Source organism: Anguilla rostrata, chromosome 16 (assembly GCF_018555375.3).
Source record: "Anguilla rostrata isolate EN2019 chromosome 16, ASM1855537v3, whole genome shotgun sequence".
NCBI lineage: Eukaryota > Metazoa > Chordata > Actinopteri > Anguilliformes > Anguillidae > Anguilla > Anguilla rostrata.
The window spans coordinates 13,945,251-13,972,595 of NC_057948.1; the positions used below are offsets into that span (position 1 = coordinate 13,945,251).

At 44.7% G+C, this 27,345-nt stretch overlaps 2 protein-coding genes across 3 annotated transcripts; both read right to left on the reverse strand.

Moving 5' to 3' along the window:
* Window positions 1–6,019, reverse strand: psma4 (proteasome 20S subunit alpha 4). Its single transcript, XM_064312241.1, has 9 exons — window positions 5,893–6,019; window positions 5,203–5,233; window positions 4,975–5,017; window positions 4,248–4,410; window positions 3,755–3,832; window positions 2,880–2,968; window positions 1,988–2,118; window positions 760–883; window positions 1–256 (listed from the first exon to the last, which is right to left on the reverse strand). The coding sequence occupies exons 2-9, from the start codon at window positions 5,203–5,205 to the stop codon at window positions 102–104; spliced, it is 786 nt and encodes a 261-aa protein (XP_064168311.1). The 5' UTR covers window positions 5,206–5,233; window positions 5,893–6,019; the 3' UTR covers window positions 1–101.
* Window positions 6,020–8,645: 2,626 nt separating this feature from the next.
* ireb2 (iron-responsive element binding protein 2) lies at window positions 8,646–26,657 on the reverse strand. 2 transcript variants are annotated; one of them, XM_064312238.1, is made up of 22 exons: window positions 26,546–26,657; window positions 23,113–23,208; window positions 22,612–22,780; window positions 22,222–22,359; window positions 21,759–21,992; window positions 19,700–19,769; window positions 19,206–19,389; window positions 18,357–18,496; window positions 18,105–18,276; window positions 17,812–17,912; window positions 17,424–17,540; window positions 16,810–16,969; window positions 16,421–16,556; window positions 15,159–15,243; window positions 14,802–14,958; window positions 14,559–14,683; window positions 14,368–14,472; window positions 13,757–13,899; window positions 13,240–13,387; window positions 12,502–12,624; window positions 10,460–10,645; window positions 8,646–10,339 (listed from the first exon to the last, which is right to left on the reverse strand). In XM_064312238.1, the coding sequence occupies exons 1-22, from the start codon at window positions 26,568–26,570 to the stop codon at window positions 10,220–10,222; spliced, it is 2,934 nt and encodes a 977-aa protein (XP_064168308.1). In that variant the 5' UTR covers window positions 26,571–26,657; the 3' UTR covers window positions 8,646–10,219. The 2 variants fall into 2 exon arrangements, with proteins under 2 accessions (XP_064168308.1, XP_064168306.1); XM_064312236.1 differs by lacking the exon at window positions 26,546–26,657 and adding an exon at window positions 23,640–23,766.
* Between the last annotated feature and the right edge of the window lie 688 nt (window positions 26,658–27,345).

Here is a 27,345-nt window from a genome sequence, read left to right on the forward strand (position 1 = left end):
TATGTTGTGTTAAACCTTTAATAAGAAAGACATACAGATGAAGTGGTGTGTTCAAAACGCTAGGGATGCCTGAGAGGGGAGGAGGGACACCAGAGGGAGGCTCACTTGTCCTTTTCTTTCTGCTCCTTCTCCTTCTTGTCCTTCTCTGCTTTGGCCTCCTCGGCTTCGTGCTTCTTAATCAGCTCCTCCACCTCTTTCTGTTTCAAGACCTTAATCCTGGTCTTCCCGTTCTCTCTGGTCAAAGTGGCGATCTCCACTGGGTCAGCCAAGACAACACCAATCCGTCAGTCACACTGGCCCGGCTCACGGCAGGGTAAACTCCCCGAGAACACACAGACTGAGAACGGGCGTCATCTCCACGAGGACGGACAATATCGCACTGAAGAAACCTGGGCTTCAGTAATACACCCAGCAATGCATCCCCCAGCCAAGGGGCTTAGTGCTGCTCACATTGCTTTTGATGAGTATTACTACTCGTATTATTTATTATGGCTTGTGTACAACGTGGGGAAAACCCAGGCGTTCGCCTTTTAGAAATACCCACTTCCTTTCTCAGCTCTACCGATTTCACAGCATCACAAACAACATGATCTAAAATTTCATAAATATGTGCGTAGCCCTGCGTTCACTGAACGCACGTGTCCAGTAAGCCACGTGTTCGCAGGAAACCCGTTCGTCAGTTGATAATTAATCAGGGGCATGCCACAGTGCACTAAAGACATCACCATTTCCATCAGGGTTCTGTCTCCATGAGCTCACCTTTCTCTGCAGACAGCTTGCTCACATCCATGGTCTTGTTCAGTACTTTGACGGCCAGAGCCAGGGCGGACGACAGCGTCATCTCCCCCTCTTTGAAATCCTGCTTCAGCATGGACACAGCTGCCTGGTGGCAGAGAGACAAACAGCATCTTAAAGCCAGCAAGCGGACACGGCTTCATTCACTCAATTCATATGAAAATCGAGCACAAATTTATGCGCACAAAGCTTTTGATCGCGTACATCTGGGCCACAATGAAACGGGCTCTCCACAGCAAATACACAGGCCTCAGTTTCAGATCTTTTGATTCAGATACAGGCTGTTGCAAATGGCCAAATGCAAATCAGTTGATGTAGATATCTGTATTCTAATATTGTGGACTCAGAAATTGTTTTCCTAAAATTGTATTTAGAACAAAACATCCACAGACAGGGAAATGTCATTAATAGGACAGCAGTGTCCTCTGGTGTCCAAGCCTGGTATTACTTTTATTTTCCATTTGCAACTCCAGATGTATTATTTAAAGCTTCCATATTTATTTTTTCCAAATTTGGCATCTCCAATCCCACCCGAATTTGGAATTCAGCTTGGGAGAGTGAAGGCAGTGCGTGGTTCTCTTCCAAATGTGCCTGCTAGCCAACTGCTTCTTTTCACACCGTAGCCACTAGCCGCACTGACCATTCATATGCATGCTCAGTGTGCTAGCCACGGGCGCCCTGGACGGCCAGCAGGCGTCACTCAAGCAACGGACAATGCTATAACCCTACCAACTGTAGTCCTCCCATGTGCTACCCAGCAGCCCAAGACTTCCATCTTTGATGTGTCTATGCTATCTGAGCTGAAAATTCCTATTTCTTTATTTACCACCCCTTACTGGGAAACAATACATGCTTCATAAATTGCATTTCTAAAGATGAACACCTGCAGCTCTAATGAATAAAGTAATTTCTCACAGGTGGAGACAAAAATATTAGGCTACTTTGAGGTCAAACAGTAATGGAACAAAGAAACATCCATCAATCACAGCACAATCTGCAGTACCAATGACCAAGACCTGAATTCAAACAAAATTTGTACTGAGCTATGACTAACAAGTAAATTCAAGTGTTACCTTTTTCATCACAAACTCAGTTGTGTGAATTGGCTTTACTGATTAGACTCAACCCTGTGTCTATAAAGGAAAAGGGAAAGAGAACCTGACTGGCACTTCCGGCTGAATAGCAGACTTACCGCGCTGTTGTTGCCGATGCAGGTGGCCTTCCAGCCGCCGTAGTTCCCGCTGGGGTCACTCTGGTACAGCTGAAAGCCATAGTGCTTGTCCCACCCCATGTAGAGCAGAGACACTCCGAAAGGCCTCTTCCCTGCACAGACAGATGGCACATTTACAGCAGCTGCATGCAGGGGGACTGCAGATAAAACCCAATTCATAAATATGCAGAATTGCTTTTTCTAAGGCCCAGTAGCCCTGTATACAGAAGAAGGAATGATCAACTCTGGTCTCATAGCAGTGCACTCCTTGGACAACAAGGACCCCTGGTTAATAGAGGTAACTGCATTAGGTACTGCATCATAGTCCCGCAACCACAGTGAGGAAAACAGCTGGACGCACATGAGATGCTGAAACTGAATTGGGGCCCCATCTATACAAAGACAGTTCTCCTAGGAGTCTAGGGCAGTACTGTATATATACATGCTAAATCAATGGCAGATCTGTCCCACTCCTATCAGCTCGGGGTTCAAAGCCCATTTAACAGGCAACAGGAATATAATAAATGTCTAAATGTGATTTTCTTCCCACAATGTTAACCACCAGGGCACAGTCATGAGAAATAAAAAAGTATTCTGCATCATGCAGTACATGCAGTACTCCTGGAAATTGAGATTTGGAAAACAAGCACCATGCTTGGTATTTTATGAAATTCCAACAGGAATATTTTGACATGCAGTTACAATGTGCTTCCAGATGTTAATAAAATGAAATCGAAATGATCCACAAAACAAATATCAATAAAGACATTTGTCAATTCGTTTTTAAATCTCTTCCTGGAAAAGTACTGAAGGGCAGAAGGGCAAAACATTATGATTATTATAATTATTAACTCTTCTCTTTTTAAAGCTGTACCTCCAAACTGTGTGTAGGCCTGCTTGATGTCACACAGAGCAGTTACCAGCTGCTCGCACGGGATTGGCTCCTGGTACTGTAGCAAGTACCTGTGTGAGAGAACATGCAGTTTCATTAAGTCCTACATTCCTTGGTGTGCATTTTAAACCTTGCAAACCCGTACAAACATGTCAGTACATTCAGCGGTCCCCTAAGCTAGCCATTTCAGCTTTTCTCCTTGTAGGCTTTTTATCATCAATGTGGATCAACAGGGGTACAGCTGCAGGGGTTTAGCTGTCGATGCTTTCACTTTGTGGTTCACCAACTTGCAACGTACAGTTAAATTCAAAAGTATTGGGATAGTTGTGTCAAATTGGCTGTTTTTCTTCTGTACTAATCAAATTTGTATTTCAGCAACCAGAAGAGGCAGCAGTATAAGCTTGGCAGAGCATCTCAAAGGATCACATCATAAACCTAGCGATGTCCATGAGTCACCGACTTCATGCAGTCATGACATAACATAACATAACATAACGACAACTATTCAAACAAACAATGCTCACCATTTCCCTAACTAAATTATACCTAGTGACCTGATTATCTACAGGCTAGATAGTATCTAACACCGTATCAAGCCTGGTCTTGAGAACCCCCAGAGTTTCTGCCTCTACTGCATGACCTGGCAGGCTGTTCCACACATTGACTACTCTCTGCGTGAAAAAATGCTTCCTAATGTTTGAGCAAAATTTACCTATTGCTAATTTCCATTTATGTCCCCTTCTTCCACTAACAGAACTCAGCCTGAAGAGTCTCTTGTAGTTCACTTTGTTAAATCCCTTTATGAATTTAAAAGCCTCAATCAAATCACCCCGAGTCTCTTTTTAGCTAAAGCTTACCTTTGTGCGATTAGCCGGAGCTCATTGGTCAACACGTTGGCGTCCGACGTTATTCCTGCAACACTGCAGGCCATATCCCTGCAACACAGCAACCCCAGTGCTGGGTTAAACAGTTCAGTCACAGGGCTGTCTAAAGATTCTGCCAGCACTACTGAGCAATGCAGGGTTCAGGTGTAAGTGGGGAAAAATAACAAAATGGGGTTATGGTTTTAGGAGGAATGCAAGAACAGTATCAGCCCTGACAGTACTTCACTCTCTCAACATGGTCACTGGTTTAGTAGTGGTTATTACCACCTCATTACTCCCTTAAAAAACGATTCCCAACTTGAGTTTGCTTACGATCATAACCTGAAAATGCGCAAGAACATTACAATATTCAATCTAAATGCTCCTGTCGACTGTATTTGCCATGACAAACCGTCTTGCCTTTTTCTTGCCGTTTTACTGATAAGCAGCAGGTTCAACTGAATGGCCGACAAAAATTGGGGCTCACTCATTTAGCTTGTAGATCTTCTCGGAGAAGAAGACTTCATCAAGCAGCTTGTGAATGTTCCGCCTTTCCGCTGCCAGCAAGACTCCGTCATTAGCCAGAATGCCTAAGCACGTGCCAGCGTGACCAATGGCCTCCATGGCATATTCCACCTGGTACAGACGACCTGTTGATGGACAAGAACAAGCTCTCCAGGTAAATGAGAATGTCCTCCACCCCTTCAAACAAATAAGCCACCCTGGTTAGCTCAGCTAAATTCCAATTAAAAAAAAAAAAAACTATTAATTTTTATTCAGTTTTCATTTGACAAAACACAAAATTCTACATTTGTTTACACCTTACAAATTCTTCACTTTTATGATGAGTCTTAATTTTTTCCCCTCCCATTCATTGTCTGGCGTGCATTCGACTACCTGTTATAAGTCAGGTCGTCATTATTAATGAGAAAATATATAATAGTCCCATTTAATACTGTTTTAAGGTGTGTGTCCTCGGATGCTGCTGACCATTTCCCAGAAAATATAGTGATAACAACAATCATTTAATTTTTTTGCGCACATTGTTGATCGTTCTGACGCTAACTATGTCCTCGGATGCTGCTGATCATTTCCCAGAACATATCGTGATAACGACAATTTTTTGCGTATATTGTTGATCGTTCTCACGCTAACTATGTATCACTTATATGAGGCATTTTATAATACATCCTTAAGAGAAAGCAAACACTTGCCTTCTGGTGAGAAGATGGTCGTCCGGGAATCATATCTGCGAGACTGGAAAGGATTATATGTATTAGTAATTAAACAATTCTGCAAAACTCTATTTTAAAGTGCTGTACATAGCAACTACCACTACTTTCGCACAATAATTCTTAATGGTATAACCTTTACTGAAAATATTTTCTGGCCTAGATGACTGGCAGAAAATAGCGTTTATTTAAAATCAACAGCATACTAACCATGATTAAAACGACCTCGTAAACAGCAAGTCTGCAAAAAATAAACAGCAAAAGGTTAAATTGTTCACAGTTTTAATAAACACGAATTACAGCGACCCAGCAAGCAAGTAAAGGTGGACCATTTAAAAAACAAACAAACAAAAAAACAGAACAGAGCTACACAGCATGTAGTTGCACATGTTAATTCTAGACTAAACGAAATTATAAGTAACAAGCGCAACCGGAAAATAAATTAATACTCAGAACTGCACAGTATTCCTGAAAAGGATATTAAGCTACAACTCGCTAGCATAGCTGAAACGCCGATCAAAATCGAAAGTAAATCTGCAAGAAACCCAGGTACTTTTAAGAATAGGATTTATGTCGTTACAATTCAATATAATAATAAAATAATAATTTATGAGGTATGAGTAAAATAAAAGCAATACTATTGTTCAGAATGAGCTGGCTAGCTAGTTAATTTATTATCATCTGGCTAGCTAACCGCATTGTATGGGCAAGCATGAAGCAGCAACTTTTACTAGCAAGCTGTACAATACACGTCGGCCAGACGCTATCATAATGCTAATTTAGGTAGAAATACAGCATTTTTCCATTGACGTACTCAAACCCAGATTACAGGCAATTTCAAAAATAGATGAAAAGTGTTTTGCGTTAATTATAGCCAGCTAAATAAGTGTTTTATCTTACCTAACAGATTACCTTCCTTTCGATTCCTGTCTTGTCACAGCGTCATTGAACTACTAACGTCAACCCCAACCGGGAAAGAGCGGTCCTACCAAATATTTTACTAAATTTGAAATCCCTCCCTCTAGTGGCAAGGATGATAAATTGTACAAATTTATGTACAAATTGAAAGACCGCTCGTTAGTTAAATGGTGGAGGGAATACACTATATTCTGCAATCAAATGAATGTACTATAACTAGCGGTAAGAACACAGGGCTTTATTTTACGTCTACCTCATAACCTCATGACGAACTTAAGGAAATAAATGTTCAAGTTCAGGGAACAGCATAAACAAACAAACGAACGCGTTTTTAAATTCGATTCGGTTTGCCATAATAGATCGTGGCATTTTTCCAAGCTCACGCAGATAATGTAAATTTGTAGGTCGTATACGGCTTAAACGAATGAAATGTTTATTTATACAGAGGCTGTATTCACATAAAAATATTGTATTCTTATTGTAAAGATGCATGTACATTTTCAACCTTACATACCAGCCAGATCTCTCCACTGACCTCAGGGCATCTGCTTATCCCCTCCCTGGTTGCCTGTCCCAGACAGAATGCCTGTCTGTACAGGCCTAGAGTTCCAGTGGAACGAATTTCCCATGGACGTCTGATTGAAGAGTCACTGGCCATCTTCCAATGCAGACTGAAGCAGTAAAACATTTGGCTCCCTTCTTATTTCAACCCAAATACTCTTTTCTCATGTAGGATTGTAATACAGTGATTTATAGTTTTATCTGGATGTTAGCTGTATGATTTATGTTGTGGTTCTAGGCTGGCTTGAGTTAACTTTTATTTCATGCTTTATTGATGGTGCACTCACATATGCTGGTCTTAGAATATTATAATCTTTTGGCACACTTGCTTATACTCAAGTGGATGCACTTATTCTCTTTCCTTGAAATTGCTGTGGATAAGAGCATCCGTTTATGCATGGAATGAAAATGATGGAATACTTTAGAATAGTAAAATACGTCATTGGATTAACTTCTGAAAATGTTTAAATATTTTAAAACCTTTTATGCAAAAGCACGTGTGTACATGTGAGATCAAGGCTAAGACTCAACATACATATGGGGGAAAATGACAGGCTGTTAAATTAGCTAATAAAAAGTAATTTGGTGTAACCCAAAATTGCTGATAGGATGTCAACAAATAGGATGTCAACCATTGCATTGACAGATATTGATATAGGTTATCCATTTACTGTTTTGCATGAAAAATCGTGATGAAAAAGGTGGCATGTTGCTGTTTTGTATCAGAGGCACTTGGTTCCTGCTGCTTCTGTCCTGTCTGCTCCAAAGTCACTGTCGCAAAGTAACTCTCCCTGTTGTAGGAGTACCACCCCAATAATGTCCTCTAGAAATGCCAACTTTAAAATGGATATTTCTCTTTGAGTTTTTTAAATTTTATTTCAGTTTTAGTGTACATTTTTTGATTGATCCAGTTTTCATATGTGATGAAGGATATTTTAAACACTTATTGGCTTACAATGGCAGGTATAGGGCATTTGGGGATTTGTGGTCTAAAGCAAGAAATGTACTGTGACATTATGCCTCCAGAGGCTTTACGTGTGTATAGTTGCTAAAGGAAATACATTACTGGCACAATATAGAAATTGATATTTGTGCTCATAATTGTGAATAAACACTACAAAATTTACCTATTCATACATACAGCCTCTGGAAATATATCACTGAACAAGCCGTATTTTGTTATTAAATTTCAGAACCATCAAAAATGCATTGGCTTTATTCCACAGCTATTTAAAGAAAACAAAGATGTATTTCTTTTGATTCTTTATGAAAAATTATTTACAATATGAGCAATAATCGTTACAGAATTTGATACTTTTCTTATAATACACTTTCCTTTGTGTTGAGTGGACGGCTGGCTTGTGCTATATATGCTCACATTGCATATCGTTCCGGGTTCAAATAGTAAAAATTGCCGTAAAAAGCCATATTGCCAAATGTAAAGCACCGCACAATACCCAAGTCACCGCACCACCTACCGGTTCTAGACTGATATGCGTTTGTTTCCACACTCTATCCGCAGGGAAACTGTGGGACTGCACAGCTGCACAGTGCAGCCATTCGCTACACTGTGAAGGCAAAGCTGCACAGTGCAGCCATTCGCTACACTGTGAAGGCAAAGCTGCACACAGTGCAACTATTCGCTACACTGTGAAGGCAAAGCTGCACACAGTGCAACCATTCGCTACACTGTGAAGGAAAAGCTGTACACAGTGCAGCCATTCGCTACACTGCGAAGGCAAAGCTGTGCTGGAACACAGCAGAAGCAGAAAAATGCTCGGCTGCCAATCAGCGAGAAACCAGGAGCGTTATTTCATGAATAATCTGGAGCTGCTGACATTCAGTCAGCCGCAGCCTGCCAAACACACAAACACAGCGCCACAGCGAGATCACTCTAAATTCAGGGTTCTATTCTGCACCACACTGACCAAAAACAGAACCAGAAAGGGAAGAGGAAAACTGCATGCCTGATTCACTTTGTGACAGGTGCTAGGAGAGACGATGTGTACAGGCAAATGTACCAGAGCACGCTGCCTCTGACAAATCTTCACCAGCTTTCATCCCGTTTCCCAGTTGGTGTTTTTGGTGACAAAAGATGTTCAAACTTCACATGTACATCTGCAGCAGAAGCCTTAGCAACTACAGAGCATTGACATTCGTGAAATTCTGCAAGACAGTGTTACTTCATTTAATAAAATAAAAAAACATAACAATGTTGATTATGGACAGGTCTTGCTTTGGCAGTCCAATGAGACATAGACTTAAATCAACTCGGTTAAATATGAGGATGGTGAGGGGGGGAAAAAAAACAATGGAAAAACGCCTGAGGTAACAGGATCTAGGATTGCAGTTGTGTAGTCAGTATTGTGTGTGAAAATCAGTTTTTAACCCAGTTCCTGTACATAGCTGCTGTTTGATGTACTGTACAACCCATTAACAAGGACATCTGTAAACTGGTTCACCAAGGAAATTAACATCTTAAATTGTTTTACCACTACAGAACATTGAATAGTAGTACACTAGTAGTATTCCTAAAGAAATACAACATTAACAATAACCACCTTGTTCCTTATATACCTATCATGACTGTGTGGCCTTTTTTCACATCACACTAAACAGCACAGATTACTTCTGACAGTGAACATATTAAACAAAAACCACATTCAGCTAAATGCTAAAAGTAAAACAAGAGTGGCTAGTGTTAACATTATATTTTACAGAACTACTCAGTATGCATTTGAGAGCTTTTCAGACATGGAGTGAACAAGTAAGCACCACGCGTCCCAGTTTGTCATAGGTTTGTAACAAAGACGTGAGCTTGTGGACTGTCTGTAGTGGGGGGGGGGGGGGAGAGACAGCATGCCACCTACGGCTCACTCTCAGCAGCTAGGTAAAAGAAACGGCACATCTCTCATGACAAATAATTAAATTAAGGTCATCATGTGATATACAGACACAGCCATAAAAACATAACATTGTTTTTAACATCAGCCAACATACCGTAAAAAGGACACAAGGTGTTTTTTTTTTTGTTTTTTGTTTTTTTTAAGTGCAAGAAAAGAGGCATCTGTGGAAATGAGCCATCAGAACAGAAATGGTGAAATCCAGCGCAGGTATGGCGAAGCTGGGTGAGGATGAGGATGAAGAGGAGGACACGTGGACTGTGGCGTGAAGCCTTGTGTGTGAAATCAAACTGCGACACCGACACCTAAATACCATCAGTTGCCTGCATGCTACAGTGGCAATCAGCACACGGCAATCAGGTCAGCCAAACCCTGGCACTCTGGGATACAGTCTGCACAGCTTATAGAAGCCTGAGGAATATTCTACTAGGAATTTGGAGTAGAGGTCAGAGATGGACTAACATTAGCTGGCCAACCTGATCACTAGCAGAACAAACTCAAAGCTGAGCCTCTAACAGCAGAAACCCTGTACCATTGTGAATAAATGCCTCCAGTAATTTAGATGCATGTAACTGATCCCCCTAGCAGTCTATTAGTGCATAGGGGTAATGCATTGTGTAAATATTCTCCCATCGTTAGGGGCTGTAGATGATGCACACACAAGTGCCAGAGCATACTCAACCACGACTGACTGGTTACAGCTGACTGCCACCGCAGCATTCTGGAAACCTTCGCTGATCACATGGGCTGATCTTGTTGCCATGGTGAGGACCGAGGGTGTGATGGGGCTCCAGCAGCAAGCTCAGTCTGAAGCTGGGGAAGGGGGGGGAGGCCTCGCAGATGCCTCAAGACTGCCAAGTCAACGTTCGCGCGACGAAACGGAGAATCCCGCCGTGCCGAAAGAACACGATGTCCATCTCGCTCTCAAACAGGACGATCACTCTGAAGGCCTTTCCCGAGCTGGTCTACAAAACAACACCACAATCAGACAGCTGATCATTAAACCCACACAGAGACCACTGGTTGCATTACTGTATCACAGCTCTTTGGTTGAATCCGTGCTGAGACTGCTTTGGATGACCTACCTTGACGGTGAGCTCTTGTCGTGGGGACAGATCTTCCGGAAAAGAGACGGAGAACTTCTCCTTCCCGCAGAGCTCCAGTGAGTCGGCACTCTCCCCGGGCAGGAACTGCAGGGGCGCGATGCCCATGCCCACCAGGTGGTTCCTGTGCATCTTCTCAAAGCTCTCAGCAATCACAGCCCTCACGCCCTGCAGCACACAGCGCAGAATGCAGAATGACTCCCCTGCAGGGCCCAGCAGTGTGTAAAGAACAGAGAGGTGAGCAGTGTGTGAAGAACAGAGAGGTGAACAGTGTGTAAAGAACAGAGAGGAGAGCAGCGTGTAAAGAACAGAGAGGAGAGCAGTGTGTAAAGAACAGAGAGGTGAGCAGTGTGTAAAGACCAGAGAGGTGAGCAGTGTGTAAAGAACAGAGAGGTGAGCAGTGTGTGAAGAACAGAGAGGTGAGCAGTGTGTAAAGAACAGAGAGGTGAGCAGTGTGTAAAGACCAGAGAGGTGAGCAGTGTGTAAAGAACAGAGAGGTGAGCAGTGTGTGAAGAACAGAGAGGTGAGCAGTGTGTGAAGAACTGAGAGGAGAGCAGTGTGTGAAGAACAGAGAGGTGAGCAGTGTGTGAAGAACAGAGAGGTGAGCAGCGTGTAAAGACCAGAGAGGAGAGCAGTGTGTAAAGAACAGAGAGGAGAGCAGTGTGTAAAGAGCAGAGCAGTGAGCAGTGTGTAAAGAACAGAGAGGTGAGCAGCGTGTAAAGACCAGAGAGGAGAGCAGTGTGTAAAGAGCAGAGAGGAGAGCAGTGTGTAAAGAGCAGAGAGGAGAGCAGTGTGTAAAGAACACAGAGGTGAGCAGTGTGTGAAGAACAGAGAGGTGAGCAGTGTGTAAAGAGCAGAGAGGAGAGCAGTGTGTAAAGAGCAGAGAGGAGAGCAGTGTGTAAAGAGCAGAGAGGTGAGCAGTGTGTAAAGAACACAGAGGTGAGCAGTGTGTGAAGAACAGAGAGGTGAGCAGTGTGTAAAGACCAGAGAGGAGAGCAGTGTGTAAAGAACAGAGAGGAGAGCAGTGTATAAAGAGCAGAGCAGTGAGCAGCGTGTAAAGACCAGAGAGGAGAGCAGTGTGTAAAGAACAGAGAGGAGAGCAGTGTATAAAGAGCAGAGCAGTGAGCAGCGTGTAAAGACCAGAGAGGAGAGCAGTGTGTAAAGAACAGAGAGGAGAGCAGTGTGTAAAGACCAGAGAGGAGAGCAGTGTGTAAAGAACAGAGAGGTGAGCAGTGTGTAAAGAACTGAGCAGTGAGCAGTGTGTAAAGACCAGAGAGGAGAGCAGTGTGTAAAGACCAGAGAGGAGAGCAGTGTGTAAAGACCAGAGAGGAGAGCAGTGTGTAAAGACCAGAGAGGAGAGCAGTGTGTAAAGACCAGAGAGGAGAGCAGTGTGTAAAGAGCAGAGAGGAGAGCAGTGTGTAAAGAGCAGAGCAGTGAGCAGTGTGTAAAGAGCAGAGAGGTGAGCAGTGTGTAAAGAGCAGAGCAGTGAGCAGTGTGTAAAGAACAGAGAGGAGAGCAGTGTGTAAAGAGCAGAGCAGTGAGCAGCGTGTAAAGAGCAGAGCAGTGAGCAGTGTGTAAAGAGCAGAGCGGTGAGCAGCGTGTAAAGAGCAGAGAGGAGAGCAGTGTGTAAAGAGCAGAGCAGTGAGCAGTGTGTAAAGAGCAGAGCGGTGAGCAGCGTGTAAAGAGCAGAGCAGTGTGTAAAGAGCAGAGCAGTGAGCAGTGTGTAAAGAGCAGAGCAGTGAGCAGCGTGTAAAGAGCAGAGAGGAGAGCAGTGTGTAAAGAACAGAGAGGAGAGCAGTGTGTAAAGAGCAGAGAGGAGAGCAGTGTGTAAAGAACAGAGAGGAGAGCAGTGTGTAAAGAGCAGAGCAGTGAGCAGTGTGTAAAGAACAGAGAGGAGAGCAGTGTGTAAAGACCAGAGAGGAGAGCAGTGTGTAAAGACCAGAGAGGAGAGCAGTGTGTAAAGAGCAGAGCAGTGAGCAGTGTGTAAAGAGCAGAGCAGTGAGCAGCGCTGGGAGTTGCTGTACCAGCAGGTAAGGTCCTTTAGCAGCCCAGTCACGGGAGCTTCCAGAGCCGTACTTCCGCCCTGCCAGGATGACCAGCGGGATCCCCTCCTTCTGGTACCGATCGGCTGCCTCGAACACATCCAGCTGTAACACAGAGCACATCCTTGAGCACATCCAGCCATAACACAGAGCACATGCAGCCATAACACAGAGCACATTCAGCCATAACACAGAGCACATTCAGCCATAACACAGAGCACATCCAGCCGTAACACAGAGCACATCCAGCCATAACACAGAGCACATCCAGCCATAACACAGAGCACATGCAGCCATAACACAGAGCACATCCAGCCATAACACAGAGCACATCCAGCCATAACACAGAGCACATCCAGCCATAACACAGAGCACATCCAGCCATAACACAGAGCACATTCAGCCATAACACAGAGCACATCCATCTATAACACAGAGCACATCCAGCCATAACACAGAGCACATCCATCTATAACACAGAGCACATGCAGCCATAACACAGAGCACATCCAGCCATAACACAGAGCACATCCATCTATAACACAGAGCACATCCAGCTGTAACACACAGCACATTCAGCCATAACACAGAGCACATCCAGCTGTAACACAGACCACAGTAAATTATTCATCTGTGAGTTCTAGCAGTAAATTAGCATAAGGCAATATCACATCCATTATCCAGTGCCAGCAACACCAGGGGTTCCTGGCGGTGACTCACGGTCTGGCCTGATGGGATGTGCACGGTCTTGGGCCCAGTCTTGCTTATAAAGCGGTTCTGGAGCTTGATGCTGGCGAAGGTGCCGCGGGTCATCACTGCGTCGTTTCCCCTCCGCGCTCCATAGGAGTTGAACTCACGCGGCGTGAGGCTGAAAGAGCAGTTAACCGCTCAGCTGAGAAACTGCATACAGTATGAACACCTGTACCTGACCCCACACACTCAGACCACTGACTGCTCTACAGCTCAAAGAATATTTATTAGTTCATAAAATTAAGTTTTTACAAAAATGGCTAAACTCATTACTACTGAGGACCTTAAAATACAGTGCAGAAACTGGAAAGGGTTCAAACAGTTTTTGAAGCGTGCCTGATGGGATGTGATGTCTGGAGCTCTGGATCAAATACAAATACATTGTGCTGTCCACATTCGGACTTCATATCCCATAATTCACCACCTGTGAAACTTTCACTTTGGAATGCAGGTGGAGCAGGTGGGGGTTAGTTTCAGGAGTTCTTACCGCTTGCTCAGGAGGTACTTGGCAGCAGGGCTAACGCGGGCTATACTCCCAGCAGGGGAGATGTGATCAGTCGTCACCGTGTCTCCCAGGAACAACAAGGCGTGGGCATTATCTATGGACTGCAAGGCAGGTGGCTCTTTTGTCTGTAAGCATGAGAAGAGCCCTTGATCAATGAGAAGGCCATGAGGACAGCCTGACAATACAATTACAAGTGATGATCTCTCTCTTCTGAGAAGAGTTTCAGGTTTCAGACCTGGGTCGAATACGTATTTGTTTTGGATTCAAATACTTTTCTGTGCTCTGTTGATCTTGCCTGGTGAAACTGAGCCTGCCAATATGACCAGAAGGTGGAGTTTGCCCTTTTTTAGAGTATTTCTTTGGTTCCAATACACCAGACAAGACCAGTAAAGCGTAGACAATTATTTGAATCCAAAACAAATACATATTTGACCAGGTCTGGTTTCAGGATACAAGGAATCCCTGAATGAAACTCCAAAGAAACACTGTTACGTAAGAGCATTCATACTACTGGCATTGGGGACACTTGAGCTGAAATGGCCTTAATCAAAGGCCTTAATGCACTGACAGTTCAGGAGAAAAACTTCACTCACAAGTTTATTAAAGAAAGGAGGGCACCGGATGTACGTGGATTTGGGGTCCCAGGGGAACAGCTCTGACTCGGGGGCTTCCAGGTTGTTCCACAGCCTGTTCCCTTTCTGAAAACCAGTACGAAGAAACCAGTCAGAACGCAAGCGGAACAATGAGCTCTTCGAGGGTGCCTGGACGAGACCGCGTGACCCACCTCCATTTTGAGCTTGAGGCCTCTGAACATGGAGGCGATGACGCAGTGGCGCTCTGTGTGCTGAACCTCCTCTCTGCTGGGCCACACCTCCCGCAGGTACACCTCCTTACCATCCGAATTCACACCTGGGTCAACGTACACACCCTCAGATTAGACACGCGCAGGGTCCCTCCAAAACCAAAGCAAGCGCTCTGTCAACAGGCAGGGTCAGTATCCCGAATCCCAGGGACTCGGCTCACGTACCCAAAGGCTCCGTCTCAAAGTCGATGTCTACGGTGCCGGCGATGGCGTAGGCCACCACTAAGGGCGGGGAGGCCAGGTAGTTGGCACGCACACAGTTGCACAAGCGCCCCTCAAAGTGCCTGTTTCCAGACAGAACTCCACACACAACCAAGTCCCCCTGCCAAGACACCACAGCACAGGGATTAGAGCCCTTTACAGTTACTGTAAATCCATGAAACCAAACAATAACAAATAATACCTAATGAATTTAATGTTCAAAAAAGAGGAAAGAATATACTGAAAAATGAAAACTTGATGGAATTAAATTAAATTAAATTCACATACGTAAATTAAAACGTGACTCCATATTTGAAATACCTGTTTAATGGCATCAACAACAGAGTCCGGTAAGGGAGCGGTGTTCCCTACACAGGTGGCACATCCGTAACCAATCACCTCGAACCTGGAGCATTACAATCAAACAGACAGCAGATGAAAAGGACAGACTGAACACCAAAGGCTATAAAAGATGTAAAAAAGGTGAGTATGTGGTGTGTATGCGGTGTGTATGTGGTGAGTATGTGGTGTGTGTGGTGAGTATGTGGTGTATATGTGGTGTGTATGCGGTGTGTATGTGGTGTGTATGCAGTGTTTATGTGGTGTGTATGCGGTGAGTATGTGGTGTATATGTGGTGTGTATGCGGTGTATATGTGGTGTGTATGCGGTGTGTATGCGGTGTGTATGCGGTGTGTATGCGGTGTGTATGTGGTGTGTATGCGGTGTGTATGCGGTGTGTGTGGTGTGTATGCGGTGTGTATGCGGTGTATGTGGTGTGTATGCGGTGTGTATGCGGTGTGTATGCGGTGTATATGCGGTGTGTATGCGGTGTGTATGCGGTGTGTATGCGGTGTGTATGCGGTGTATGTGGTGTGTATGTGGTGTGTATGCGGTGTGTATGCGGTGTATATGAGGTGTGTATGCGGTGTGTATGCGGTGTGTATGCGGTGTGTATGCGGTGAGTATACGGTGTGTATGCGGTGTGTATGCGGTGTGTATGCGGTGTGTATGCGGTGTGTATGTGGTGTGTATCCGGTGTGTATGTGGTGTGTATGCTGTGTGTATGTGGTGTGTATGCGGTGTGTATGCGGTGAGTATGCGGTGTGTATGCGGTGTGTATGCGGTGTGTATGCGGTGAGTATGCGGTGTGTATGCGGTGTGTATGCGGTGAGTATGCGGTGAGTATGCGGTGTGTATGCGGTGTGTATGTGGTGTGTATGCGGTGTGTATGTGGTGTGTATGCGGTGTGTATGTGGTGTGTATGTGGTGTGTATGTGGTGTGTATGCGGTGTGTATGTGGTGTGTATGTGGTGTGTATGCGGTGTGTATGTGGTGTGTATGCGGTGTGTATGTGGTGTGTATGCGGTGTGTATGTGGTGTGTATGTGGTGTGTATGCGGTGTGTATGCGGTGTGTATGTGGTGTGTATGCGGTGTATATGTGGTGTGTATGCGGTGTGTATGTGGTGTGTATGTGGTGTGTATCCGGTGTGTATGCGGTGTGTATGTGGTGTGTATGCGGTGTGTATGTGGTGTGTATCCGGTGTGTATGCGGTGTTAAACGGCAGCAGGCGCGGTACACACCCAAGCTGGCCGAGGGAAGGCAGCACGCCGCTGGCACTGAGGTAATGCGTCACCATGCCGCTCCCTGGAGCCAGGCTGGTTCTGATATAAGGCCGTACCGCTAAGCCCGCCGCTACCGCCTTCTTCGCCAGTAAACCTGCCGTTGCAAACAGGACATGCAGTCAGTCCAAACCTGCCCCTTCCAGGAAGCTGACATCACTGAAACCAGTTCAGCGGCTCACATTTACTGTCAATTTGCCAAGTTCAGCAGCTATAAGCAGAACTTCATACAGTGCACTAAATGAATGCGATATGCTCATTATAACTGTCAGTATTATTAGTGACGACTGAAATTGTTGCTAATGCTAACAGTGTTATTAGCGGTCATTCGCTAGCCTAGCGTGTCTCACCTGCAGCCAGCATGACGGAGGGGTTGCAGTTGTTTGTGCAGCTGATGATGGCGGCGATAACGACCGAGCCCTGCGCCAGCTTGTACTCCTGGCCCTCGTGGACGAAAGGCATCAGCGTCGCCTGCTTCTCCGCAGGAACATGGAACCCTTTGAAGCCCACCTGCGAGACAAAGTGGGAAATCCAGCTCCAGATCTAAAGACTACTGAGCAGCTCGCTGGCTTTGAAAGCTCTATGGCTCTGAACCTGCCATCTGTAAAAATGCAGTGACACAGGAGAGAGGCCAGTGGCTTCATGATGTCCAAATCAGCACTTCTGGTTGCTCTTCACAGCTCAGCATGAATAGGAGATGTTAAATAATTAAAATGTTGTAAGTAACGTTAACGTACGATGCTGCTATCACCTGCTCTTGCCCTGGACTGTTAGACAGACACAAAGAACAAAGGAACCGTTACATTGAAATGAGGTGGCCGCTGAGCTGTATGGTGTAAGACCTGTGAGCTGCTACAATGTTAGCATACTTCCACCACCTCACTGAAATGATGTGCCTCAGAACTTTACAATGAGGCTTTCACACTTTTTCCTGTCTGGGCAGAGCCAGCGCACTCAGGTGTACCTTCTCGTTCAGGCAGGACAGGAAGTCCGTCTTCATGTTGCTGACAGCCACCCGGTCCTGGGGCCTCTTGGGGCCACTGACGTGGGGAACGATGGAGCCCAGGTTGATTTCTATTACCTGGAGCCAAACCAGAGGACACATCACAGCTTTAATTCTTCTCCGATGGTCACTTTTTCTGATCATTTATTTATTACCCTTGCATTAGAAATGCAAATACACAAATAGCATTTTGACTGCAGTCAATACAAACAGGACTAACAACAATGAACAAAAATAACACACAGTATATCAAGGCGATTCCAATGTTCTACAAAATTTGGAAGCACCAATAATTATTGTACAATTATAAAAACAGGCAAAGCCAGTGAAATGAAAAAGCAAGCTTTACCTCTGAATACTGTGGATCTTCTGATGGATCCTGATATGTTCTAAACAGTTTCACAGCCTTAAGGTACGCCTCCAATAATTCAAGTTTCTCCTCACTAAGGTCTAGGGAGGAACAAAACAGTTTGTGACAATTACTACTACTAGATAAAGGCTAAGCATATCAATTACCATGATGATGATGTCAAAATCAATACGTGCTACTCATTTTCTACCTTATCATCAAAGTGAAAGTCTCTCCTATGAGCCATTCCTTGTCTTACAACATCAACACTGCAAAGACAGTGCCTGGCTTACTTGTTTGCTTAAAGTGCTTCAGTGTGACATCATCGACAGGGAAGAAGCTGACGGTGGCGCTGTATTCGGGGCACATGTTGGCGATGGTGGTTCTGTCTGGCACTGACAGCTGGGAAACGCCCGGTCCGAAGAACTCCACGAACTTGCCGGCGATCCCGGCCTGGCGGAGGTGCTGAGGCAGAATGGAGAGACAGGTTACCCACGTGCCCATGCCGCTGACCGAGACGCCCTGCCCCCTCAGAACTGCGCTACCTTGGTGATCCCCAGCACGATGTCTATGGATGTGGCCAGCGTGCTGATGGAGCCCACCAGCTTGCAGCCCACGACCTGGGGCAGCGTCAGAGAGACCGGCTGGCCCAGCATCACCGCCTCAGATTCGATACCTCCCACTCCTGAGAAGGAATGCACAAAGGCATGCCATTTTTATGAATTTACTGGAATTATACTGACTGTGTTACATCGGATATGAAGAGTGCAGAACAAGTTCTGTTCAAGAACAAACACTCTGTAAACGTATCTTTATTTCTTTGAGAAACTGCATTTGAACACAGCATAAGGGGGTTAAGTGATTTGATGCACTTTCTGGTGGAGAAATATTCTGTTGTGATGGTGCCTTCAGGAAATGTGTTGTGACAGTTAATTACAACACAATTACAGATAATGTCATCGATTGGTCAAAAGTTCTATCCTGCATTTACATTTCATTTTCTTGTCTTGCTCATCCAATCAAAGAGCACTTCCAAGTGACGATTGATGCTGTTGCCTAGCAACACAATTCCACTCGGAAATTAGCCAGGCTAGGTTTCATATCATTAAAATGCATTACTATGCAACGTAACTGACAAAAAATATCAATCTCAAGAAACTTTCAAGTCTCTAAGTAGATTTTCATACAGTACAGAAATGAATGGAAACTACTAGCTGCCTGGAAGGCAAACAAATTGTTAGGATAAACAAACGCAAAAATCTAAAAAGCTGTTCTATGCTTTGCAAACTGGATTGCAGCAATGTAAAGTACAATACATTTGTAGTAAATGGGCTTTAACATCCAAAATACAAGGTATTTAGCTGTACGAATGGGCGATATGTGGAAGGTCTCACCCCAGCCCAGGATGCCCAGGCCGTTGATCATGGTGGTGTGGGAGTCTGTCCCTACCACACTGTCAGGGCAGACGAAGCCATCGCGCTCTTGCACCACCTGGGACAGGTACTCCAGGTTCACCTGGTGTATGGCACCAGTGTCCGGGGGGACCACGTTCACATTCTTAAAGGCTTTAGAGCACCACTGGGAGGGAAGGACACACACGCCATGAGTCACCTCAGCAAAAGTGTCACAATGTCAAATCTTCCCCCGGCCTACACTGGTTGCCAAGTATTCTCCTTAGTGTCTCATGATACTGATTCATAGTCAAGCATTAAACATAACATGAAGCGGAGTGGTCTAGGAAACCCAACTGAAATAGCAGCAACATTTCTGTAATATTCTCAACCCTTAATTACAAAATAACTCATCATTGCTAGAAAGTAGCGCAATAAACTACTGGCTAGCAGCAGCAACTTCTCCTATTTTCCACTTGTGCTAGTAGCGGTCTCACCTTAAAAAACTGAAGCCTCTCTTTGTTTCTCATCAGTTCCATTTCTTGGTTCTTGAGGGCTGTTTCTGGTCTGTTGACCAAAAAAATAAACAAATTGTACAGTGAGAGGGTGATACTATTATGAGTGGTATAGGGTGAGAGGGTGAGACTATGAGGGGTGGTATAGAGTGAGAAGGTGGGACTATGAGGGGTGGTATAGAGTGAGAGGGTGAGACTATGAGGGGTGGTATAGAGTGAGAAGGTGAGACTACGAGGGGTGGTACAGAGTGAGAGGGTGAGACTATGAGGGGTGGTATAGGGTGAGAGGGTGAGACTATGAGGGGTGGTATAGAGTGAGAAGGTGAGACTATGAGGGGTGGTACAGAGTGAGAGGGTGAGACTATGAGGGGTGGTATAGGGTGAGAGGGTGAGACTATGAGGGGTGGTATAGAGTGAGAAGGTGGGACTATGATGGGTGGTACAGAGTGAGAGGGTGAGACTATGAGGGGTGGTATAAGGTGAGAGGGTGAGACTATGAGGGGTGGTATAGGGTGAGAGGGTGAGACTATGAGGGGTGGTATAGAGTGAGAGGGTAAGACTATGAGGGGTGGTATAGGGTGAGAGGGTGAGACTATGAGGGGTGATATAGGGTGAGACTATGAGGGGTGCTACACAGTGAGAGGGTTAGAATATGAGGGGTGATATTAGGGTCTGAAACTATCACTCGACCACCCACCAAAGGCAGGTAAATTATGTGTTGTGTGAACGGGACCAATGCACCAGACATATAGTCGTGTAGAAATCAAGCTACTGAAAAAATCCCGTAAACATGCATGGAAGTTCATGGGGTTACACAATCACAAGCATAGCTTCAGAACACAAGACTTCAACTCCCACACAAATCCTCGTGACACAAAAGAAATGGCGACATCACTGGGGTTAAAAAAAAAGTTAAGAAGAGGAATTCAAATGATAATGTTGAAGAACAAACCAAGGTTAAAAAAAGAAACAAGTAAGAAACTTTGGGCGTGGTAGAGAGTGAGAGGCTTAAACTATGAGGGGTGCTACACAGTGAGAGGTTGAGAGTATGAGGGGCGGTACAGAGTGAGAGGGTGAGAGTATGAGGGGTGGTACAGGTTGACAGGGTGAGAGTATGAGGGGTGGTAAAGAGTGAGAGGGTGAGAGTATGAGGGGTGGTACAGAGCGAGAGGGTGATGAGTAAGAGGGGTGGTAAAGAGTGAGAGGGTGAGAGTATGAGGGGTGGTACAGAGTGAGAGGGTGAGAGTATGAGGGGTGGTACAGAGTGAGAGGGTGAGAGTATGAGGGGTGGTACAGAGTGAGAGGGTGAGAGTATGAGGGGTGGTAAAGAGTGAGAGGGTGAGGGTGGTACAGAGTGAGAGGGTGAGAGTAAGAGGGGTGGTACAGAGTGAGAGGGTGAGAGTATGAGGGGTGGTACAGAGTGAGAGGGTGAGAGTATGAGGGGTGGTACAGGTTGACAGGGTGAGAGTATGAGGGGTGGTACAGAGTGAGAGGGTGAGAGTATGAGGGGTGGTACAGAGCGAGAGGGTGAGAGCATGAGGGGTGGTACAGAGCGAGAGGGTGAGAGTAAGAGGGGTGGTACAGAGCGAGAGGGTGAGAGTAAGAGGGGTGGTACAGAGCGAGAGGGTGAGAGTAAGAGGGGTGGTAAGGAGTGAGAGGGTGAGAGTATGAGGGGTGGTACAGAGCGAGAGGGTGAGAGTATGAGGGGTGGTACAGAGTGAGAGGGTGAGAGTATGAGGGGGGTACAGAGGACGAGAAGGGTGAGAGTATGAGGGGTGGTACAGAGCGAGAAGGTGAGAGTAAGAGGGGTGGTACAGAGCGAGAGGGTGAGAGTAAGAGGGGTGGTACAGAGTGAGAGGGTGAGAGTATGAGGGGTGGTACAGAGCGAGAGGGTGAGAGTATGAGGGGTGGTACAGAGTGAGAGGGTGAGAGTAAGAGAGGTGGTACAGGTTGAGAGGGTGAGAGTATGAGGGGTGGTACAGAGCGAGAGGGTGAGAGTAAGAGGGGTGGTACAGAGCGAGAGGTCGGCGGTCTTGCGTACTCGGAGACAGGCTGTAAGTGGAAGGGGCAGAGGAGAGGCGTGTTCTCGATCTGGACAGCGGCCCCGGGTCTCCCTGAGGTAGCGGGAGCATCGCTGCAGGCTCCCTTCCTGCAGCCCCTCTGGCTCGGTCTGCCACACTGGGAGCCGCGGAGCGGAGCTCCTCTGCCGGGGGGGGATTTGATGGGCGTGCTGTGGCCTTCTCCTCCTCCAGGGTTAGGAGCATTCTGAATAGCACTTCAGCAGAACAAAAACAAACACAATGCCTCACACGTTCACAACCGGCTGTACTACGCTGGCACTGCTGAAGGCCTTGTTTTATAAACACTTGGCATGTTCAATCACACCCTTTCCCTGGGATCCATCTTTAATCCTGAGATATTGAGCTGTCTCGTCCAACCACAGGATCTAGAGTTAGCATTAGAGTAACAGAAAAAAAACACGTTCTGCAGGAAGAGCAAGTTACCATTTACTAAAGTCGATCTGTAGCGAGTGGTCCACGACGAGATCGGTGGGGCAAGAAGGGTTGACCACATTGGGGTCGCCTCCATGGCTGGCCACAGCGTCTCTCATGGCAGCCAGGTCCACCATGGCAGGGATGCCCCTGTGTGAACAACACACCGAGTCACGATCCACAGTCAGAGAACGCTCAGACAGACCAGTATCACTCTGCTGCTTCCTGATCTCTCCTTTGCAGCACAAAAACGAGACCACACAGCGAACCGTCCGACGGTGGAAAATTAACACCGGTAAACAGTTCCTATTATACCATGAAATGCGAGTAGCCATGCATCGCTACCTGCCTGCCGATTGCAGCCGTAGTGGGGCACAGTGGAGAGTCAGAGGGGGGACTCACGTGAAGTCCTGGAGCAGGACCCGGGCCGGGGCGAAGGGGATTTCTGTGGAGCTCTGCTGCTGCTGCTGCCAATCCAGGATGTTGTACACATCCTCCTTCTTCACGTAAAAGCCGTCACACTTTCTGATGGAGGCCTCCAGCAGGACGCGGATGGACAGAGGCAGCGCATCTGTGCACGGGGAGCGTGATGGGAAACCACCCTCCTACTTCCCCCACATCGCATTCCCTAGCACCATATCTACAAGACACATCTAAATGGTGCCTGAATGTAATTCATTATTTTACAAATTAAGAAGCTGAGTAAGAGAAAACTAACTCAAGGCACACAATTGGATTTATAAATGCTCAGAGCACCAGCCAGACCGGTGAGCCAGTCTTGGGGATTGTACATAATATTTAACTTGCCATGGACCTGACATTATTCCGTTTTCTCATGAAACAATGCAGGATGCATGGGAACAGCAGTTAGAGGTCAGCATGCATCTGGGTGACTTTACTCACCATATCGTTGGTCGTTAAGCTTCTGAGGACTAAAATATTTTTTATCTCCATATTTTTCGCCTTTCAAAGTGTCGATCAAATCGCTGAAAGGATGCCCTGTGAAAAGAGGAATATGTATCATTAACACCTCACCACATTATCTGAATTCCTTTTCTCATTCCAAGGTTTTGGTTTGGTACAATGCAAGTGTAAAACTGGAGTTTATCTCCAGTGCCTGAACTTGACCTTAAACACACTTATTTCTGTGGTCCAATACCACCAAATGCCTTCACAGCTTTATTGACACAGGAAGTCTTCTTCAAAATCAATAACTATTCTTCATTCCTGAGTTTTTTTGTTGTTGAAAATTTGCTGACTCACTCAGAGCAAAGTAACCACTTCCATTGTCAACAAAAAACATTCAAGGCAGCACAAACATTTCACACTGTGTAACGATTACCAGAGTCAAGGCTGTCCAAAATACTTGCTCCCCTGCACATGAAAAGTTGACACTCTGCGAGGCAACATATTTAGAGCTGTGCACTGACCCCACGTAGCAGCTCCATTCTTTGAAAAACTGAAAGCGCCGTGTGAAGAGGGAACGCTGCCACAGAGCATGTTCAGATGCATCCACACACAGCTCAGGGAGAGCAGGGGCATATTTGCACAGATTACTCTGCCTGTCAGCTCTTTTTAACCGGCACACTGCAGGCATCTATTATTCCACTTAATAAAAAAATCCCAAGAATGCTGTTCTTCTGGGCTGGCATTCCTGCTTTTGATTTGAATAATGATGTTTGAAGAGCCTTAAACAACCTTAATCGACCTAAAATACATCCCTACTATTGATATAAAACAATGGTGAACCAGCAGACTTGCTGTGGCCATTTGAAATTATAGAAAGCATGAGGAAGTAGGTTGTTCATAACAATGCAGCAAATTGAATGGGGTACACAGACCACAGGTATAAATGCTGAAAATCAGGCCTACAAGCTGCTTCCTACCTCTAACACAGTTATTTATTTCCCCAGACTACTTTGTACATGTAGCTAACAGTGTCAAACAGAAGAGGGGGAAACAAGCCAGTCATGTTTTCAATATATTTTTGCATTGAGTGGCCACAATGAGGAGTTTGTGTGTAGTGTAACCACAAGCTTAAGTAAGTAAAACACATTTTGTGTAGTTAGCTCTGAATGTGAAAATAAAAAGGCTGAAAACGGCCAAGAACCCACATGAAAGTCATGTACAGGTGGCTAGTTTTGTAAGCCAGGTTTAATTTACAATAAAGCAGCAGAGAGCCAAAGTACTCCCATCGCGACCACCAAGAAACGAGTTTCCAATGGATATATTTGAACTACGGCCTATTGCAATGAAGTCTAACAATAACAAATTCCCAAATAATCATCTACATTGCATCTTGAAGATTATGTGTCTTCCCACCCTACATTACCTTTCCATTTTGCCACTACAAAGGGGAAAAGCCCAGCGATAAAGAAAATGGCTGAAAACTGAAAAACTGGTTTGGTTACTGGAGAGATTTCCATATTTATTCCAAAGGTACAGGATAGGTTTACTACTAGCTTAAACATTAAAAGGGAGCACCAAATATTCATGGTAACAATAGCCTATGCTCTAGTCCTGGGATTCCCAACCCTGGTTCTAGAAAAACCCTGTAAAAAATTCTGCTTTCAACCAATTCCAACCAATCATCTCATTCACTGAGGTTATTTAAAATGTGGGTTTAAGTTCCATAAATTTGGGCTGAAACAGATCCCAAGACAATGCATGATTTTCTCATTATGAACCAGTCTTTCTCCTAATTGTACATTATCCACTAATTGGTTATTGACAATGATCAGTCATCCCCATTTTCAGCAATTAGGAGTTCACTGAATTCAGATTGATAAACTATGCATTATGAAATGTAATTCTATTCATCTTTGCCACAGCACTCATTTTTAAGTAAAAAAATGAACAGCTCATTATAATGCAGGAATTGCAAATGAAGTTGAAAAGAAGCCCAGCATAAACGGTGGTTTTCCCATGACCAGGGTTGAGCACCCCTTCTTCTAGGCTATGTGATGTAGCGGTTTCTCAATTGGATTTCCACTAACTATTGTTGAAATCCAATTGAGAAACCGCTACAAAAAATAGCCTAGAAGGAGGGGTGCCCAAAACTGGTCATAAAAAACCACCGTGTATGCTGGTTTTCTTTCCAACTTTATTTACAATTCCTGCATTATAATGAGCTGTTCATTTTTTTTCTTTTAAAAAATGTGTTTTGTTACCTCGTACAGCTATGCAATTCAATGGAACATAACGTTTTATTCCACTCAGTTTCGGGGTTCCATAAATAAGTAAAGCCGGCTTTCACAGACATCTAGCTAACTTCGGTAATTCAGCAACTATCCACTTCTAGGAGCTTATTTAATCAACACTAACGGCGACAGTGCATCATTGATTGTAAAACAACTAAGAACATTTCTCTTGATGTGTGAGGTTGTATGTCAGTGTTTTGGGAGGGAACTCATCCTTATCATTCTTAACCACTATGCTGCAGCTCAGCCGATATGGGTAGATAAGTTCTGAATTTGACTAGCTATCTAACCTTAATGTCATGTGCGTGAACATAATTCACCACGGCTATGACACGGACTGATGCAAAGTGGTTTAAAAACAAACTACCCACATTATCACAATTTATAAAATACTTCAGCTTCAGAAAATACACTACGCGTGATTTACTCTATGTTGCAGAACGTCGAAGTTAATTAATGTTACAATTACTAGCTATCCGGCTAACGCGCTGGAAAGCAGAAATAATGTTTTCACAGAAGGGATTATACCAACACGCCGCAGTACATACAGAGGCTTTAGTGGTACTTGCGTCAGATTAGTTAACAAAGGGCTCAGACTTTTATGCAGAGTCAATGACAGTCACGCATGGAACTATCTAGATTTAGCCAGTTACACCACCGGCCTGTAAAATCTATTTCATCTTTGCAAGCTACGTAGCCAGCTAGTTTGCTAACCATATTAACAACGCAAACAAAAGAACTAAACATAACACATGATGTGCCTGAAACACAACTGCCTTGATTAAAGAGATTCAATATTATGGTTAGCGTTCATTGATTTTAATGACAAGCAAGCACTGGGTTCAGGGGGAGAAAGCCGTAGACGCTATTTCCGGTTGGTTAGCTACTACTAGCATACGGCAACGAGCAATGCTGTGAAGATGAGTGGCACAAATGTCATTATAGCTAGCGAACTAGCAACGTTAGCTCATATAGTCCAACGTATACCCACGGAATAATAAAATAATACTTCAAAAGAATCGTACAATAGTCTAACATTTATATGACATGCACATCAGTCTTCTAAGCTGCTGTCTGTTAACTGTACCCCTTTATTTAGCAATCGCTACTATTTAATTTAGCTTGACAACTCTCACCTCCTGATGCGGCAGCGAGCGCCATGATGGGTTCTGAAGTAGACACGATCGCCACTCTCAACCAAGGGAACACCTCCCCGTTTGTGGTCCAATCCCTGAATTAGACTACAACAACATCACCCGCCTACCATGGACATTTAACCCGTCATTGCCTAGTTATTTCCTGCTCCAGAATTCTAATATTTTTGCATTTATACATTTTATTTTATGAAATAAGTTAAATACGCATATCCGGATATGCTTGGTACTTGGATCAATTACAAGTATAGGTAACTCACCATGGGTACACAATTGAATGCCTAATCAAAAGCGCTGCCTTGTCATTAAACTTAGTTCTAATCATTCAGCTTCTATAATTAAACGAATCAGGTTGTTCAATTTTCGAATTCGAACCTTCACCATGAACAAATTAGCATAATCGATTTAACTGAACTTCAGGACACTGTGAAATATGTGCTGCTTGTGATAAATCAGAACCAATATTTATCCAGCAAATGTTGCCATTAAGAAGTGTATTGTTGCATATGTATTGTTACATTGTTATACAAACGGATGTATGTGGACAGAAACCAAACACTGAAACAACAATATTTAAGGTTTACATACTAGTGATTTTTGTGGTCATGGAAAATCATTATTCTCGTTGGTTTGTGTCTGCGCGGCTACATTAAAAGCTAAATTGTGAAATAAACCAAATAAATGGACTTGGTCCGTTCCAAGCATATTAAGACGGACTGTACGAACCGGAACCGAAAGGGCAGGCCACCGGCTTGATGCAGCAGAATGCCGTTGGTTCGATT

Excerpts from the sequence above, each read along its gene's own strand:
- psma4 (XM_064312241.1), bottom strand. Across the intron at positions 3,833-4,247 it reads AAGATCTACAAGCTAAATGA|GGATATGGCCTGCAGTGTTG; the intron begins GTGAGCCCCAAT and ends GCTGTGTTGCAG. Across the intron at positions 257-759 it reads CAAGCTGTCTGCAGAGAAAG|TGGAGATCGCCACTTTGACC; the intron begins GTGAGCTCATGG and ends TGGCTGACCCAG.
- ireb2 (XM_064312236.1), bottom strand. The coding sequence starts at position 23,751 with ATGCCCCTGCTCTCCCTGAGCTGTGTGTGGATGCATCTGAACATGCTC. Across the intron at positions 21,993-22,221 it reads CAGATCGACTTTAGTAAATG|TGCTATTCAGAATGCTCCTA; the intron begins GTAACTTGCTCT and ends GTTCTGCTGAAG. Across the intron at positions 12,625-13,239 it reads ACATCCCATCAGGCCAGACC|CTGGATGTGTTCGAGGCAGC; the intron begins GTGAGTCACCGC and ends TCTGTGTTACAG.